The sequence below is a fragment of the Tympanuchus pallidicinctus genome, unplaced genomic scaffold (genome assembly GCF_026119805.1).
Source record: "Tympanuchus pallidicinctus isolate F22 unplaced genomic scaffold, pur_lepc_1.0 scaffold18, whole genome shotgun sequence".
NCBI lineage: Eukaryota > Metazoa > Chordata > Aves > Galliformes > Phasianidae > Tympanuchus > Tympanuchus pallidicinctus.
Window position 1 is genome coordinate 11,236,175 of NW_026294699.1, and position 16,484 is coordinate 11,252,658.

At 48.7% G+C, this 16,484-nt stretch overlaps 1 protein-coding gene across 1 annotated transcript in view; it reads right to left on the reverse strand.

The window, feature by feature from the left end:
* The window catches only part of FOXK1 (forkhead box K1), a 42,347-nt gene extending 32,362 nt beyond the window's left edge, over nucleotides 1-9,985 (reverse strand). The window contains exon 1 of the mRNA XM_052679567.1: nucleotides 9,594-9,985. Coding sequence (XP_052535527.1) covers nucleotides 9,594-9,970 — 377 coding nt within the window. The 5' untranslated portion in view covers nucleotides 9,971-9,985. The remainder of the gene's footprint in view (nucleotides 1-9,593) is intronic.
* Nucleotides 9,986-16,484: the final 6,499 nt, after the last annotated feature.

Consider the following 16,484-nt stretch of genomic DNA (forward strand, 5'->3'; position numbering starts at 1 on the left):
ACTCAACTAAGTACCTTTCTCCCCCAGTCATAAACCACAATTAACACCTACCCCCGCGCCAAAAAAAGCCCCACCTGCACCCACGCTTTGGGGAACTTCCCCCCAACAGCCTCTACAAAAAGTTCTGATTTCAATAAGTAGCAATCACAGAGCTAAATGTGCAGTGACACATGGAACAGGCAGCAGTTCCCTGGACCCTGCAGCCAGGCCGTTATTCATTTCCATACCTAACCCAAAACCAAGCATCTTAAGGCTTGGCTCAATGCTGGGGAATTTCCAGCTTGCCACAGAAATGTGGCCACACGCAGCTCTGTCCCAACCCATTTTCCTACTTCCCAGCTTCTTCTTTATTACTATACGAATTCAAGTATTTCTATACCCTAGAGAAGGAGAAATTGGCCACCTATAACGATCAGGGCATTAGATCTCTTAATAACCACCAGAGAAAGAGACACTTGTTTCAGCATCTTTGTTGGATCCACTACAGCAGGTTGATTCTCATGTAAATCTCATTTGCAATGCCATCAACTCACTTCTAATGGGCCATTCATCACGGAGGGCTCTCCTTCAAGCAGCCAGCTGGTCTCCTTGAAAGGTCTCCCAAGCCACCGAGGAGACTTGCTTCCAAAGCTAAGAGCTACCTACAAACATGTTAGCCAAGGCTGTGCAACACAAAATAACCTCCGTAAAGCTCAAAGACCTTAATTCCCACACATATACTCCAGAAAAAAACTTGTGTGGGATGCTGCTAACCTTTGAATTCAATCAATCTCTAAGAGGGCTTAACACAGAGCGTGACTGTGATGTATTTTCCTTCGAGGCTGGTTCAGCTCATTTAGAAAGTGATTTGGAGGGAGCCAATGTGCTATTTATGTACGTTATAAAAAACGACCCATATAGACTCAGACTCTGCAAAATGCTCGCCCCAGTCCGTTCCACTCCCTCTGAAGACATTTCACAACTCATTCAATGCCCAGCAGAGGATGCCAGGATCAGGGTTTTAAAAGCTGCTCTGGGGTAATTTAGATGTTTTAAAAGCTGGCATCTTTTGGACTCAGAGCCAAAGGAGCATCTGGGGCGACACAGAGCATCTCTCACATGTGTCTACAAAGTAACACCCACCTGCAGTCTCCATGATGCTGACACTGAAACTGAAGGTTAGAAGAAGATCTCAAGCAAAATTTAGTATGACAAAGTCTTCCTATTAAAGAAGCAGTTAAGAAATTCATCTTGCTGTGATTTCATCCTAAGGCAAAGGTGCATCAGACTGCCTTAGGACAGACACCCAGCAGGACATGGCTAAGAGAGTAAACATTTTAAAATAATCCCTGAATTCAAGTATTTTTAAATCCTACCAAACTGCTGAGGAGTTTCTTCCATGCAAAGGACTTCACTAAGTAAAATGACAATGGTACACACACAGTGACAGCCCACATGCCAGCTGCCTCCACAATGGTGCCATTACCATTTCTGAGAGTTAATTTCCCTGCCATACCCTAGTGTCCCTACCTCATTCACTTCCATACAGCATACAGACCTAGGGAAACATTTCAATTCAGTGCACTCATCTTACCTCAGATTTGGAATCACTGTGCAAGAAAGAAGTGTTTCCCAGGTTCATTCTGAGGGTCAGCTGGCAGCAAATTGCTGATCTGGGACATGCTGGTGTAAACAGCCCACATGCAAGTCCAGACTAAGTGACTGCACCTATTTCTAACAGCTGGTTTGCATACACCTCGTTTATAAGAAAACACATTAGCAATGTTTTTATTGAACCAGTGCACATAAGGAATATTCTCTTAAGAACTCCTACACTTGAAGGAAACATTAGTGCTTGCCTTAATATTCCAATCAGAAAAGCATTAGCAGCACAGCTTGCTTTAGCCTTTTGACTTCCTGTGCAGGCATTACTGGGGCAATACAGCTTCATTATGGCTTGTCTCACCTTGCTGAGCTGATAGTTCCACAGCCAAAGGGACAGAAGGTGGCAAAGCCACCCAATTGCCTGCCTTGTTGACAGCCAACACCCCTGTACACATGGCAGGCAGGCAGCCAACCTAAGGGACAGCATCTTACGCAAGCCATGAAATAATAATTAAAAAAAAAAATAAATCAATAACTACCCAGCAGTTGGCATATCTCCCACACCAAGAGCTGACACTTTAGTTTGGGCTACACTTCAAACTGAATATGAAAAGCAAAACCATTCCTGGTCTACCATCGGGTGGAAGCCAAATCTGCCTTGTATGTCTTGTCCTTTCCTCCTCCCACACGCTCCAGAGTTAGTGCATTTCAGAGTCCATGGTTCTTATGCCCCGGAGAGAGGAAAGGCCTTCAGTTGCTCAAGAGCAATTCCTTCAGCAAGTGCACGAACTGGCTCTGCAGGGAGTCCAGTCGTGCTCACTGGTGCCTTCTGTACGTGGCCTTAAGGGAGACGGAAGATTAAACCAGTTTGTGTGGGAAGACTTCCCAAGCCTCTCTTCAAAGCCGCACAAAGCAGGGAAAAAAAAAAAGGCCTTAGCTACAATGTTGTATTTCAGGGCAGGGGAAGGACGCCTTTTCCATTGTGCCTATGGCACTCCGGAGGCTTATTTTGTCTCTTTGCTCTGTTCTAGAAGATGGAGTGGATTTTTACCTGTACATGGAAAGATACAGACTTACACACTGTTTCAAGAGTGTTCTAGCAAGCAATAACGATGTGCTTCCTTCCATCTATCCTCCTATTCTAATCACCCAGCATGTATAACAACCAAAGGCTGTCCATCTTCGCTCCCTCTGCTAAGGTACAATTCCCAGCTCATTGCTGCTTCCTCTCTCCCCAGCTGTCAACATGTCATCAGGCAACAGGAAAATTACCTACCCAGTATGCTGAAAGGAGGGAGAAAAGCACCGAAACAAATTGGAGCCTGCACATACACAACAAGTGACAGCCCGAGAAATTAAGCTCCTTTTTGAACTACTAAAAATAGACTGGGAAGGGAGAGAAGGGACTATCAATCAAATCTTACTTAGAGTTGCTGAATATTCAAAGAACAGGCTTCTAACAGAGTGCTCTCTCAAGATTACTTGAGATTTTCATGATAAAAAATGCACGAGGACAAGAAGGAAGGAGTAGAACGAGGAGCAAAATACACAAGACAGAAGTGGATGCGGAGTATTAATTAGGCCATTAAGACCCTTAAATGTTTTACCGTCCAATAAAATATGCATTTCATAAAAATTAAGTGTCATGCAAAAGTAATGCACACATGAATTTTATTGAGCTGCTCTAAAGGAACCGAAGATGTAAATCACCAGCAGGAAACATCTACGGACAAGAGAGAGCAGGCATTAAGTGCATCTGCATTAGGAAAACAAAGGAATAACAGTTTCTTTCCAGCTGTATATTCTTTAGCTATGGGATATTGGTGCTGCACCTAACGACAAGCAGCCTGCAGTACACTGCAGTGGGAAGAAGCACAAATACTTGAAAAAAGCCATTCCGTGGTTAATACTGGATTATTCACTGGAATGAGCAAATGCATTTAGACTGTACAGTAATTTGCACTCACAATTAGTCAATTAACCAAATAATCTGGAAGTACATGAAGATGTCTTTTCACAGCCCGCATTTAGAAGACAAAACTCTGCTTCAGCCTCTTCACCCTACAGGCCGGCACAAAATATCCCCACAAAGGATTCTTACTTCCCCAGACCATCACCTGCCCTGTTTCTCAGGGTGAATCTGCACTCTGCTGTACCAGAACAGTGACATCTGAGCTAAATCTCCCCTGGTTTAGTTTAAAACCATTCCCTAATTGTCCATCACTATCAGCCTGTGTAAAAAGTTGCTCTCCCACTGTTTATCAGCTCCCTTTAGGCATAGGAGGGCTGCAATGAGGTCTTCTTGGAGCCTTCTCTTCCCCAGGCTGCACACCCCCAGCTCTCAGCCTGCCCCCACTGCAGAGGTGCTCCAACCTCTGAGCATCCCCATGCTCTCCTCTGCACCCACCCCACCAGCCCCATGATGTCCTTGTGCTGGAGGCCCCACAGTGGCTTTTGGGGCACCCAACAACCCCCATCCTCAGAGCACACCAACACTCCAGCTGCAGGAACTTCAGGCCACGCCAGAAAGCAGCCACTGCTGCACAAGGGCCAGTCATAAGCCTTTATTTGTATGGCATGAGCGGTGAATTCAAGTAGTTTCCTGTTCTTTACCAACATCCTGTTGCCACATCTACTCCTCCAGGAAACTGTAACACCGAGCAAGAGAATTTGGCATCCCACAGAACAGCCCCAATGACAAATGGCAATCAGAGCAGTTGCTAAGAGCTTTCTTGCAAAGAACACAACCACATCAATCCGGCTGTCATTTATACACTCGGTTATTCTGCAGAAGACCGCGTGGCCCATCTTCTGAAAGAAAACAAAATAGATGCTCTTTTGATCACAACGCACATGATTTGTTACCTCGAGTCAAAACCGGAACTCTGCAGCGAGGACGTTCACCCCGAAATAACCGAGATGTGAATTACTACAGATCTCATGATTTTTCTTCCAGTTTCTGTAAAAGCAAAACCTCTCAGACTCATTCATCCCCTGGAGTTCTATATACAGCAACAGCGCTCACTGGAAGAATCCTGCAGTCAGCTGAGCATACATGCCATGACCAAGAGGCTGCTAGCACAACCTTCCCCCAGCACAACGTGAATGCACATTTAAGCCTTCAGAGCTGAGGCTCTGCACAAGACAAGCATGGCACGCTCTGCTTAGATCCATCTTCTCATAGTCAACATGTCAGCTAAGCCGAACTGAGCTTGGTTTAAAGGAATACATAAGGGAGCTACGCAGTGAGCTTTGCATAGCGCTGGTTTATACTCACAGCCTGACTTACAGCACTGCTATTTTTGAATCGACAAATCGAGCACCAGTTTCATGTAATGAGAAGCTTTCCTTAAACGTTTAACATAAGCCGTGACAAATTGAGTTGCGTAGCTAAGAGTTATTGCTCGACATAAATTCCATAATTAAAATAAAGTAAGGCTTTATCGCAGTCTTGCTGTGCAACAAAAAACCCATTCAGGTCTTTGAAATCAGAGCATGAAAAATGTAAGATAAAGAACTAAGATAGCAAACCTTTAAAGAGTTCCTAGCAGGAGTAAAACCACCATCCACCACAGCTGCAGCACAGCAAATGATGCGCTTCGAACAAAGAACCACCGCCACGCTGCAAACACAGATTATGCAATGTTTAAGAAGTAGAATTGCACGAGGAGCTGGCGGGGTGCTTCAGAAACAACGGCGCAGCGCTCGTGGTTATGTGGTCAGAGCAGTTCCTGGGCATGCACTGCCACAGCATCGGCCTCGCTGCAAGAACAGGGGCTGAGCAGCTCATGGGCTCATCAGACACCGTGTACATCTCCACTTTCCTGGAGTATGGCAGCTTTTTTGTTAAGCTGTGCCCTGAGCTACGGGCCAGCAATGCCCAACCTCCCTGAGGAAGGGAACGGAGCACTGCTGAGCTCAGCTCTCTGTTCCTGCTTGGGTGCAGAACCCAAAGGCAGTGACAGCCGTGCTGCCCCAGCACGACGTGAGCTGTGCACTGCCACAGAGATGAACACATGCATAGGATTTCTTCAGATCAGCACCCTCAGATGTGCTCTGAGCACTACTTATTTATGCCAAGTGTTAGTACCTATGAAAATCCCTTTATAAACAAGGCAGTAGGTTCATAATAAAATGCCACATGTACATTACATTGCCAGTTTATAACGGGGCCTATACACAGAGATAAATACACATGCATTTAACTCTGCAGTTTAACTCCACATAGCCATACATCTCCTTTCCATGCATTTTACACTTCAAGAACTACTCCATTCATTGCTTCCATTTCCTAAATCCCAAGAAGAACTACAGGCTTAAGAACTGTTTAACGCTTATAAATCTCGCGCTGAAAATATCGATTTACACTGAAAAAAAGAAAGTTTCAGCTCCATTAATAGTTCCACTGCAAAGCCACAGAATAGGCACAAAGGCCACAAGCAAATATGCCATGAAATATTCACAGGCAAGCACCATTTTCCAGCCATTGAGCCCCCAGTTCAGAAAGCTCAAGTGCCATTATCAGGCTACGCTCAATCAACATTTGCAGTTTTTAGTCAATAGGACTTTTGTACTTAGGAGCATTTGAAAACCTGACCCGTAGCTGCTTAAAATTCAGGTTAGCAAGCTCAGCTTCCAGCTTCTGTCTCAGATCCTTCACTTCCAGGGGTGGAAAATGCTCAGTTTAATTATTGGAAGCCTCCAGCTCATTACTGTTGCTTCTAAAAACCGAGTTTATTTCTGAAGATTGCAAAGGAAAGATTAAAAATCCTGTGTTGGAATGATGCTGTAAACACTTGATTACATGGTAAGTCTGAAGCAATTATTGTCTTAAATGGGAATAATTACTTCGAGTAATGACTCCCACATTATCTTCAGCTTTAACTTGTATCGATAGTTTCAAATAAGACCACAGCACAGCCTACCAACAGTCTGGAGGTTTCTAATACAAGCCCAGATATTTCTCCCCAGATTTCCACTAGCACAGCTAAGAACAGCTTCTAGCAATCCTTAATTTTATTTAAGCACTTAATGTAAGTGCTTCCATGATTTCATCTTGATTTATCTGAGCGCTTGCTGCAGTGCGACACTCGCGTTAATTAAACAGATTAAGGGGCGTTCGGCTGCACTGCGGCCCTCCGCTTTTCCACCCACTTTGTTTCTAACTGTCATTAACCTCGAGGAAATGCCCTCCTTGTTGGTCATTACTGCTTAATTATACTCCACAGTTATGTCATCACATCTGTGAAATATAATCTTCCATAACACAGCTGTGAAAGGCGATCTGCCCGGCCGGCGGCGAGATCCTGCTCACAGCAGACGACAGGACGCGTGATGGGGACGGAGGAAGCGGTGCAGAGCTCCTCTGCGAGGCCCTTGGTTCAGAGCAGGGCTGCTGTTTTGGGAGGCACGGGGAATCTTCAGAATGAAACACCTCCAGCTCATCCTATTCCTCCCATCCCCGCCCCTCCCAACGAAGCCTTCTGTAGGTTTGAGGGATGTTTGCTTCCAAACTCAGAAGAGGGTTTACAGCACACAAGTTTTGTAAGAGTGAAACGAGAGGAAACCTCAGAAATGGAATGTGCGAGTCCAAGATTTATGTTTTAGCATGAATTAACACGTGGAAGATGCATTTTTTCCTGGAACCCCCTCATGATCTCAAGATGCACAATCACTCCTTCGCTTGTAATAGCAGAATACAGCAGCGACTGCATTGACACAAAGGAAATAGGACTTGGCAGATTTTTTGCTACCCTTTACAAACAACAGATAGCAAAAAGAAAAGGGATGGCTATTCAAACGAGCAGCTCTAAGAGATTACCGTCACAAGGGCGTCCACCTAAATCATCAAATGGAGCAGCCATGAATTTCTAAATCTTAATACCAGCCATGCATTTTACTGGCAGATAGAGATGATGTGGCTGTTCCAAACAGGGCTGTGATGTTACCACAAAATAGTACTCAGGAAAAAAAAAAAAAAGTACAGCTGGAATTGTAAAGCCTGTGTACTAAGACTTATTTCTACTCCCCCCCCACCCCCCATATTTTGGCAATATTAGCTGGCTAGCAACAAGCACACAGACTGCTCTGCAGAAGAGAAATGGCACTGAGCAACGCTTTGTTTGCTCACTCAGTGGGCACGTGTGGGGCTGAGGGTGCAACGGGGAAGGGAGCTGGCTGATGTTCCATGCCTGGGGACAAAAGCAAGCAGAAAAAGCCTCACTCAATTCTGTGCTTCAACAGGACTTATTTTTTCCCCCTCTTGTCTGGGTTACAAAGCGTTGCCTGGCCAGGAGAAGGCGAGGAGTTGTTTACCTGCTTGAAGCATGGGGGCAAATTCCTTTAGATCGGTGCAAAACATTTTTCTGCTCCAGAACTCAGAAAGGGAGGAGCACACCAAGTTCCTTTATGTAGCTCAAGCAGTGGCCGAGCAAGGAGGATGCCTTACTGTGCAGAGCTCATAACTGCATTAAACACTTCCCTGCATGGCGAAGGAGAAGGAAGATTGCTGTTCCCACTCCAGAAGTGAAGAGCAAATGGAAGGGGGTGGTGGGGGTGTACAGGCAACCAACTCCCTGCTTGAGAGGGAGCACAATGCTTATGATTAACCAAGTGAAGAAATAGGACGGCAGGGAGGGGAGAGCTTGGACAAATAAACCGAGAACCAGAGGGAGCGACGCAACAGAGCTGCCCTGGGCTTTGGGTGGTCTTGTTTTACAAAGCAAGATTAATTAAACTGACATTGAAGGAGATCTCTTTCAGAAAATGAAACACGTTACAAACTAAAATGCCTCGGAGAGTGAGTAGCTAGGGAGTTACAACCAAATTACTAAGTACAAAATGAAGCAGCCTGCAGAGGAAATGAGTAATTAAAAAACCCTCCCCTGAGCAACAGGCTGGCTAGAGAGGGATAACTGCAGGACCCTTGTGCTGGAGGTGTGCGGTACCAGAGCCAAGTGCTGCTGGATGGAAACAGATGTTTCATACAAACAGCCAACAGCGTCGTAGAACACAATAAAACATCACCCCTGCCCTTACAGAGCGCATCAGCCACAGCCTGCCCAGCGTGGCCTGAAGGATGCATGCAGGAATTACATCACCCACTGCCACCACACTGCCACCTCCGGGGCGAAGCTCTGCAGTAGTTGGACAGTGCTCAGCAACCATAAACAATATTTTCAGAGGAAGAACACGATTAACGGCGACCTCATCGTTCTTTCTGGGCCTTCCTCAAACAAGAAAGCTTATTTAGCATAGAAAGATGTCTCTGCAGCCTTCGGCGCTTTGTGAGTGGAACAAAAGTATGCAGGGCACTGCTCTGCAGGGGTCCTGTTGGGCAGCATCACCTCAGCTCCATAGAGAGTCAACACACAATTGGCCAACCCTGAAACACGCACTCAGGCAAAAGTGGTTCTCCAACTTTTTCCACTAAAACTTTTCCAAGGCAGACAAACCCTGGGCGTAGCAAGCTTCGGCCCGCTGGGGAAAGCCTTCCTTCTCATTCATCTTCTGGGAATCCCTGAAGGGCCACCAGTTGGACACCAGCCTGTTGGCAGCGGTGTGCGGGAGAAGCACCACAAAGGAGGAGCACCCTACGGTGCGGAGCTCACGTTTCTTCCCCAGATGTGGCTCAACCAGCCGCTAACCCAGCCCTGCTAACACCCCCCGTTACAGTCACGGGCTGCTGGAAGGCGACATCCCCTGCAGACGTTGAGGTGGATCCGCTGCCTTCAAGGAGCAGAACCCTCTCCCCACTGCCACCATCGCCTCCAGCAGACACACAGCCACCCTTCTGCCACCTCCACGCCAGGCATCCCTCAATTCTCCTCCGCGAGCCGGGGGAGGCCCCAAAGCCCCGTCCTCAACAGCGGCCCCTCGGAGGAACCACCGTCGCTCCCCTCTCAGCTCTCCGCGGACTCTCCCCGTCCCTCTCAGTCCCTCTCCCGGCCCACAGCCCCGCAGTGCCGCCTCCCCCCCGGCCCAGCCCGACCCGCACCGGCGGCACTCACTGCGGCGGTAGCTGCAGGGCCGGGCCGCCGCGGCGCTGGAAGGCGCCGTCCACGAAGACTCCGTTCTTGCCGAGGCAGCGCAGGTAGAAATGCGGCTCCTGGAAGCTGAGCTGCAGGTGCCGCCTGGAGATGAAGCTGGAGTGGCCCATGTTGACGTCCACCGAGCCCTGCGAGGAGTTGCGGCCTATGGTGACGGCCGGCTGCCGCATGAGGAACTCGAACTCGCGGCCCTGCAGCCGAGCCAGCACCGGGCCGGGGGCGGGCGGCGCGGCCGGGGGCGGCGGCCCGGGAGGGGGCGCGGCGGCGGGGCTGCAGGGCGCAGAGCGCAGCGCCAGCAGAGCCCGCGCCCCGCTGCTGTCCTCCCCGACTTCGGCCATGTTCCCAGGCAGGGAGCGAGCCAGCGTGCCGGCCTCCGGGGCGGAGCCGGCGGGGCGGGAGGGGGGAAGGACGGGGCGGAGCGGGAGCCGGGCCGGGCCCCGCCGACGCCGCCGCTGCCACTTTCCCCGGCCTCTCCCTCCAGCCCCGCCGGCCGGGCCGGGCCGGGCACCGCCGCGGTTTATAGCGCGGGGCGGGGGCGAGCCGGGCTGCGGGCTCAGGGCAGCGCCTGGGGCGCGGCGCCGCCTGCAGGCACCGAGCGGTCACCGCCGGGCGCGGAGCGCCGTTACTCGGGCAGGTGCCGAGGATCCGTGCGAGCCGCTTCGTGCGGGATCCGCGCGTCGAGTCGCTCCGCGGGGCTGGCGAGGTGCTGCCGGGAGCCCCGCTTCCTACCGAGCCGCCCCGCAGCTCCGAGCCCGCCCGGCATTGCTCCTTCGGGCACTCGCGCCAAGACCGTGGCCGCCGTTTTAATCGCCGCTCGGCGCTGATAGCTGCAGACTTCTGCAGAGCCTTCTGCTTTCCGAAGCGCGTCCAGCGTACGCTGAGGCATGAGGTTAAAAACCAATCTTTAAATGCGTTCTTTAGTGCGAGGGGGTGCGCGTGTTTACCTTGCATCGCATTACTTCGTACTTCTATACATATTACAGAATCACCAAGTTTGGAGAAGACCTGCAAGATCATCCAGTCCAACCATCACCAATAGCTCTCGCTGAACCATAACACTCAACACAACGTCCAAACAATTGTGTTCACAAACAGTTATTTGTATTATCTATCTAATAAAGATCTCGTTCTTTGCAGCAATAACGTGTGCATGGATACTGTATACGCTTCTGGTTACATTATCCAGATTAAAATGCTACAACTCTTCAGATCAGCCAAGCCACTGATACTTTGTATAATCCCAGAAAATAATACCAGTTCGAAAATCCTAAGAGAAGGAGCAGCCATAATTGCTGATTGCTTTGGCTCTGCAGCTCTTAGCAAAGCTGCTTCAGAGCTGAAAGATGGAGAAGAAAATCCCATAACTGGTCAAAAGTGCAGAGCAAATTTCAGATAGAAGGCTGTAATTAAACATGCTGGACTCAGCCCAGGACTGCAGGGTTAATACCTCTGTTCCTGGAATTGAGCTGTTCAATGACTGCTGAGCTTTCGGGACCTGGGTCAAACATCTCACCTCAACTTCAGTGAGAGCAATTTGTGCCACTACCAATGGAGGGGAAGAAAGACCAACACTACCCAACAGAACTCCAGCATCGCTGCTATACAGCAGTGCTTGCTCTCAGTGGGACGCAGGGTGGCACAGCAAAAGTCTGCAGTCTGCAGGGCAGGAGAGGGAAGAAAGGCATCCCTGGAGGTGCATCAGCGAATGCTCATGGCTGGAAAATAAGGTGTGGTCATCTGGTAGGTGAGAGTGAGCTCATGCCATTTGTTCATTCACATTGGGGTGAGAGAACTGCTCGGTGTGCTTCAAAACGGCCCCAGGTAGCCATTGTGTGTGTGAGAGCAGGCAAAGTGAAACAGGCATTGTTTTGGAAGTGCCTAAAGAAGAGAAAGCAGCACCGGAGGAGTGTGAGGTTCACAGCGCATGGCTTTGGCTCTTCCAGATCCCTGCACTGAGCCATACACCCTGTAGGGCCAGGTAGGATCAGTGCTGGGGTGAGGCATCCCAGGTGATGGCAGGGAGTGTTTCTGTGGCTGCATAGGAAAACAGGCTGTGGGGTTGTACCTACAGGAGGTACCGGCAGCCCAGCCCAGGCCAGCTATGTACAAAACAGGATCAGGTGGAATAAAGAAACAGGATTGCTCCTCGCTGCTATGTATGTATGTTCGTATCATGCCTCAGCTGCCCATCCTCCTGCAGGATTAATTCCCAGAGCTCACTGTGGAGGCCCAGAGCTCAGCTCTAATCCACCTGCAAACAGCACCGAGGCTCCTGCAGACAAGGAACCTCTCTGCACTCCTCCAATCTCCTAATCCTGCTTAAAGTCAAAACTGCAGTCCTAAAGTAAATGGCCAATGTAAATGCATTTGGAATTGTTTGAATTAAATTAATCTCATTCCATATGGCTGGATTGACTTTAGAGTGGTTCATTTTCCTCGGCAGGTTTTAGATGGATGTGTCTGCAGGTGTGGCCAAACTTCCTGACTCTACACGTTGCATACCAAAATATTCAGGTGGCTGGGAGCCAGCAAACTGCAGGGAGCTGGGGGAGCAGCAGTGCTGAGAGCTGGAAGGGCCCTGGGGACAGAGGGGACAATGCAGACCCTGAGTCACCTCCTCAGTGTGCCCAGGAGTTGGTGCCATGCAAGAATTTGCCACCCTGGCCTTCTCATACACTCCAAATATGGGGTGTATACCCTGCCTGTGCAGCCATGCTGAGCCCTGGCAGAAATAGCCCACTGGGGAAAATCCTTCATAGAATCATTGAATCACAGAACCATAAATGTTGAAAAAAACCCTTCTGAGATCATTGATTTCAATCCCAACCCATCCCACTATGACACCACACCACATCCTTCAGTGCCACATCCACCATCCAGGGACGTTGACTCCATCACCTCCTTGGGCAGCAGTGTCAGTGCATCACCACTCTTTCAGAGAAAAAAATTTTTCCTAATATCCAACTTGAATGTTCCCTGGTGCAACTTAAGTCCCTCACCTCGCTTCATTGCCTCTGTGCAATAGGCCAGTCTTACCAGGTCAGGAGATTAGACACCCAAAAAAGCATCTTGAGATGAGGGCAGAGAAAACAGCAAGGACAGACTCAGCATTGTGCAGAGAATGGCACAGAACCTGTCTTTCCTTTGTCAAATATTTGTTTGGCAGTGTGTCACTGCTGACGATCTTAGTGTAGCAATATACAGCAGGAATCTGCTCGGTGTTATCAGCTGTGGGCAAATGAATGTAATGGGTTGTTATGGTCACCCAGATACCACTGCAGTAGGCAAACAGAAATCTTGCAAAAACAGTGATAAAAGGGGACATCTCTACATTTATCTGCTGGATGGCATCTGCTTAAAAACAATTTCTGGAAGTTAAATGCTGCATTTCTCCAGCACTTCATATGGCCATTCCCCATTATTGTGATGCATGCAGGCCGAATGCACGTTTATCCAGTCCCTACTCTACAAAGAATCTGCCTGACTTCAGCAGCACAGGAAATCTCTTCTACCCCCAAACCACAGTAAACTGAACAGCAGCTATGACAGAGGAGATGTGAGCTGCACACCCGGCATGAGCTGCTCACTGTTTTTATCCAGCAGCTTGACGATGCACTGCTGCTAATAATGAAAACCAGTTTAGCCCTGACCCGGGGAAGGAGGAGGAGAGCAACGAAGGAAAGCAATTACTCCAAGGAAGAGAGGCTCTGCTGCTTCCATGCAAGCCCAGTCCTGCATTTCTCAGCCTGATTGGGCTCAGGATGATGCAGCTTCCACTGGCATAAAGCAGGCATCCTTAGCAAGAGGGCAGATGTTTCACACGCAAACCTAAGGGAGAAATACAAAAGGAGAAAGCAGTGTTCTCCCCAGTCCAGCTGCTCCTGCACAGCTCCCTGCAATCCTTTCCCCATTCCCTTTCCTCTTGCCCTCCCCTCAGCCACTCAGCAGGCTTTAAACACTTTCATGCTTTCTGTCCAAGCTGATGTGAAGCAGATGCAGGCTGAGCAGCCTGTAGCTGTGGGGATGCTTTCCCTGCACACCTGCACGCAGGGCAGCCTCACTCCTTCCTCTAGCAGTGTGGGTTCAAATTCCCCTTTTCTGCTTTTAGGAAATCACAGGCTGTGACATGGGAGCAGAGGGCTCTTATGCTCCTCTTTTAGGATTTTCCTTTTAACTGAGCCAATACAAGAAATAAAAAAAAAAATCTGGGCTGCTGTTTTGTTCTGAAACACATCCAGGTGAACAAGGGCACCTGTCCCATGTGTGAGCACAGTCCTCCTCCCCTGCTCCCATTCACACCCATTTTTCCCAATTCTGTTGAACAATCTGTACTGCTGATCTGTGCTCCTTTCCAGCAGTGTCCCTCTGCCCTGCCCTGGGACAGCCCATACACAGCAGCACGGATCCAACTCACTGCTGGGGGTCAAGGGGAGAAACAGAGCCCTGATCCAGATGGGCTGATATGAAGGGGCTCACAGTGGAGGAGGTGAAGCATCGATCCGGGGGTTCTTTATTTTCCTGCACTGCTTTTAACCAGCCGATGGCTGAAGCAAACAACATCAGAAACATGGTAAAAGCGCTCTCAGTCCCCAAAGCTCCCAGAGATGCCAAACACCATTTTTCCTAAAGCCAATGGGCTGCTGTGCTGGAATGGCCCTGGTGCTGGGAGATGGGGCTCAGCGAGATGCTGCATCTTTCTGTCACAATGAATATTTTTGCATTTCTCCATCAGCTGTGCTCCTGTTTACTGTAAGCTCCAGCACGCCGCAAATGTTTCCATCACAGTTTATTTCACTTTGATTTTTTTTTTCTTCAAATCACACTTATCAGGACTGTATTTTCACAGCAAATTCTCAGAAATACAATAAAGCCCCAGGAACATCTGATGCCCAGACTCTGCCTTTCCCTAAGACATTATGTGATCTGCTCACTTCCAATGCAGATCTGCTGTCAACTGCATTCGAATCCGTGCCAGGGAGTGCCTGATGTACGAGCGCCCATTTTGGAAAGCCTTGAACAAGACCATTTGTTGTCGAGATAATTTTACAAAACCAATACCATTTCATGGGCTGCACTTAAAATAATTCATAAACTTTACACTGTGAAGTGCTATTAAAGCCTTAAACCCACTCAGCTAACTTTCTTTCGATTTGGCTTGAAACTCGGGCCTTGGTGAGATATATGACACACACCAGCTCTGAATTATTTGCTGTAGTCCTTTCTGAATGATCCCACTTTCTCACTTTCTGTCGATATGAACAGAGAGAAAAACACACAAGCACGCAAACTTTTCAACAGCGAAAAACAACTGAACCAATAAATACAAAAGCTGATATCAAACATGACGCTGCTTAGACTGAAATGATATGGTTTTGGACTTTTATGAGCATCCTGAGCCTACACTGCCTGTCTGCTGCTGCAGTGAGGTCTGCGTGGTGTCTGGAGGGCTGGGAGCAGCTGATCTGAAATATCTGACTTTACAACCTGCCTGAGAAGCTGGAAAGCTGGTAAAGCTGCAGTTTGCCCAGTGTGATTACATGAGGTTTAAGCAGAAAACCCACATGAGGTTTAAGCAGAAAAAAAGAGGATGCTGGCTGTCCCAAATGCAGTGATCCCAGCTGATCCCATCTGCCCTCTTCTCTGCAGGTACAAACCTCACACAGAGTTCAGGGTGATGTGGAATCACCTCTGTCCTGTGAGCATCTCCCTCTGCAGCCCCCACCCTGTGTTATCCCAGCGCTGCTGACAGCTGCATTGAGGTCTTCTTTACTGAACCCCCCTTCCAGCAATGCACGACCTCCCCATCACCCTGCAGGTGAAATGTTGTGCTTCAAAAGGAAGTGAGCAGCACAGGGCAAAGCCCAGGAAAGGAAAAGCTTTGTGTTCATCTGCTGTCATCCAGTCCATGGCCCTGAGCATCTCAAGTTGGGTTAAACCACAGGTAGGATGCAGCCTGCACATGGTTCTACTTCCCTCCCATAGTTGTTGGGGGTGGGGGCAGAGGCACGGTGTGCAGGGCCCATCACTGTGCTGGCTATGGTGGCAAATGCTCTTGTCCAGCAGCTGCACTGCATCCCACAGAGATGTGAAGCCACTATGGCCTTGGGTTGGCTCCCTATGGATTATCCTTGGAGGACGGATCAGCAAAGGCACCCATAAAACACACTTTGGGCCCTGAGCATCCTTTGGGATCGCTGGCACATCTCAGCAGGGAGCAGATGCTGGGAAGAGCTTGATGAACAAATCCCATTACTTAACAGAGACCTCCACTGAGCAAACCTGGCTTTCAGTTACACCCCAGCACTGACCCCACCACCCAGTAAAATCCTGCTTTAGGTGTGGAGCTCCCTCATTTTCCCATTCAACCCTGCCCTTTGCAGCCGGCTGCATTAGCAGGGTCTGTCCATGCGATGAGGGCATTTGCTCCAAGTGCTGGAGAACACGAGATTTACAAGCAGTGCGCGTCACTCTGAGGGCACACCGTCAACTTTAGAAAAACATCTGCTATAAACAGTTTTACTTACTCACATTACTAATAATACCTTACAGTATGAAAAGTGAAAGGATTTGAAAAATCCAATTTACTTGTCCTTCATCTCGGCCAGTGAAAAAATCAATGAAATACTTCTCACTTTTGTCTGGAGTAATTTTCACTTACCAGTACCCTCATGCTAATGTGCTTTTTTACAGGCAGGAGGGGACATGTTTGTTTGCACCCTGGAAATTGAGAGCAAAAAATAAACCACTCCGAAAATAGGGGGAGAGAAATGAGAAGGCAGGAAAACATTTCTATTGATTTTTGTTCTGCTACGAGTACATGTTTTGCAGAAATGAAGTAGTTGGTGAATGTAA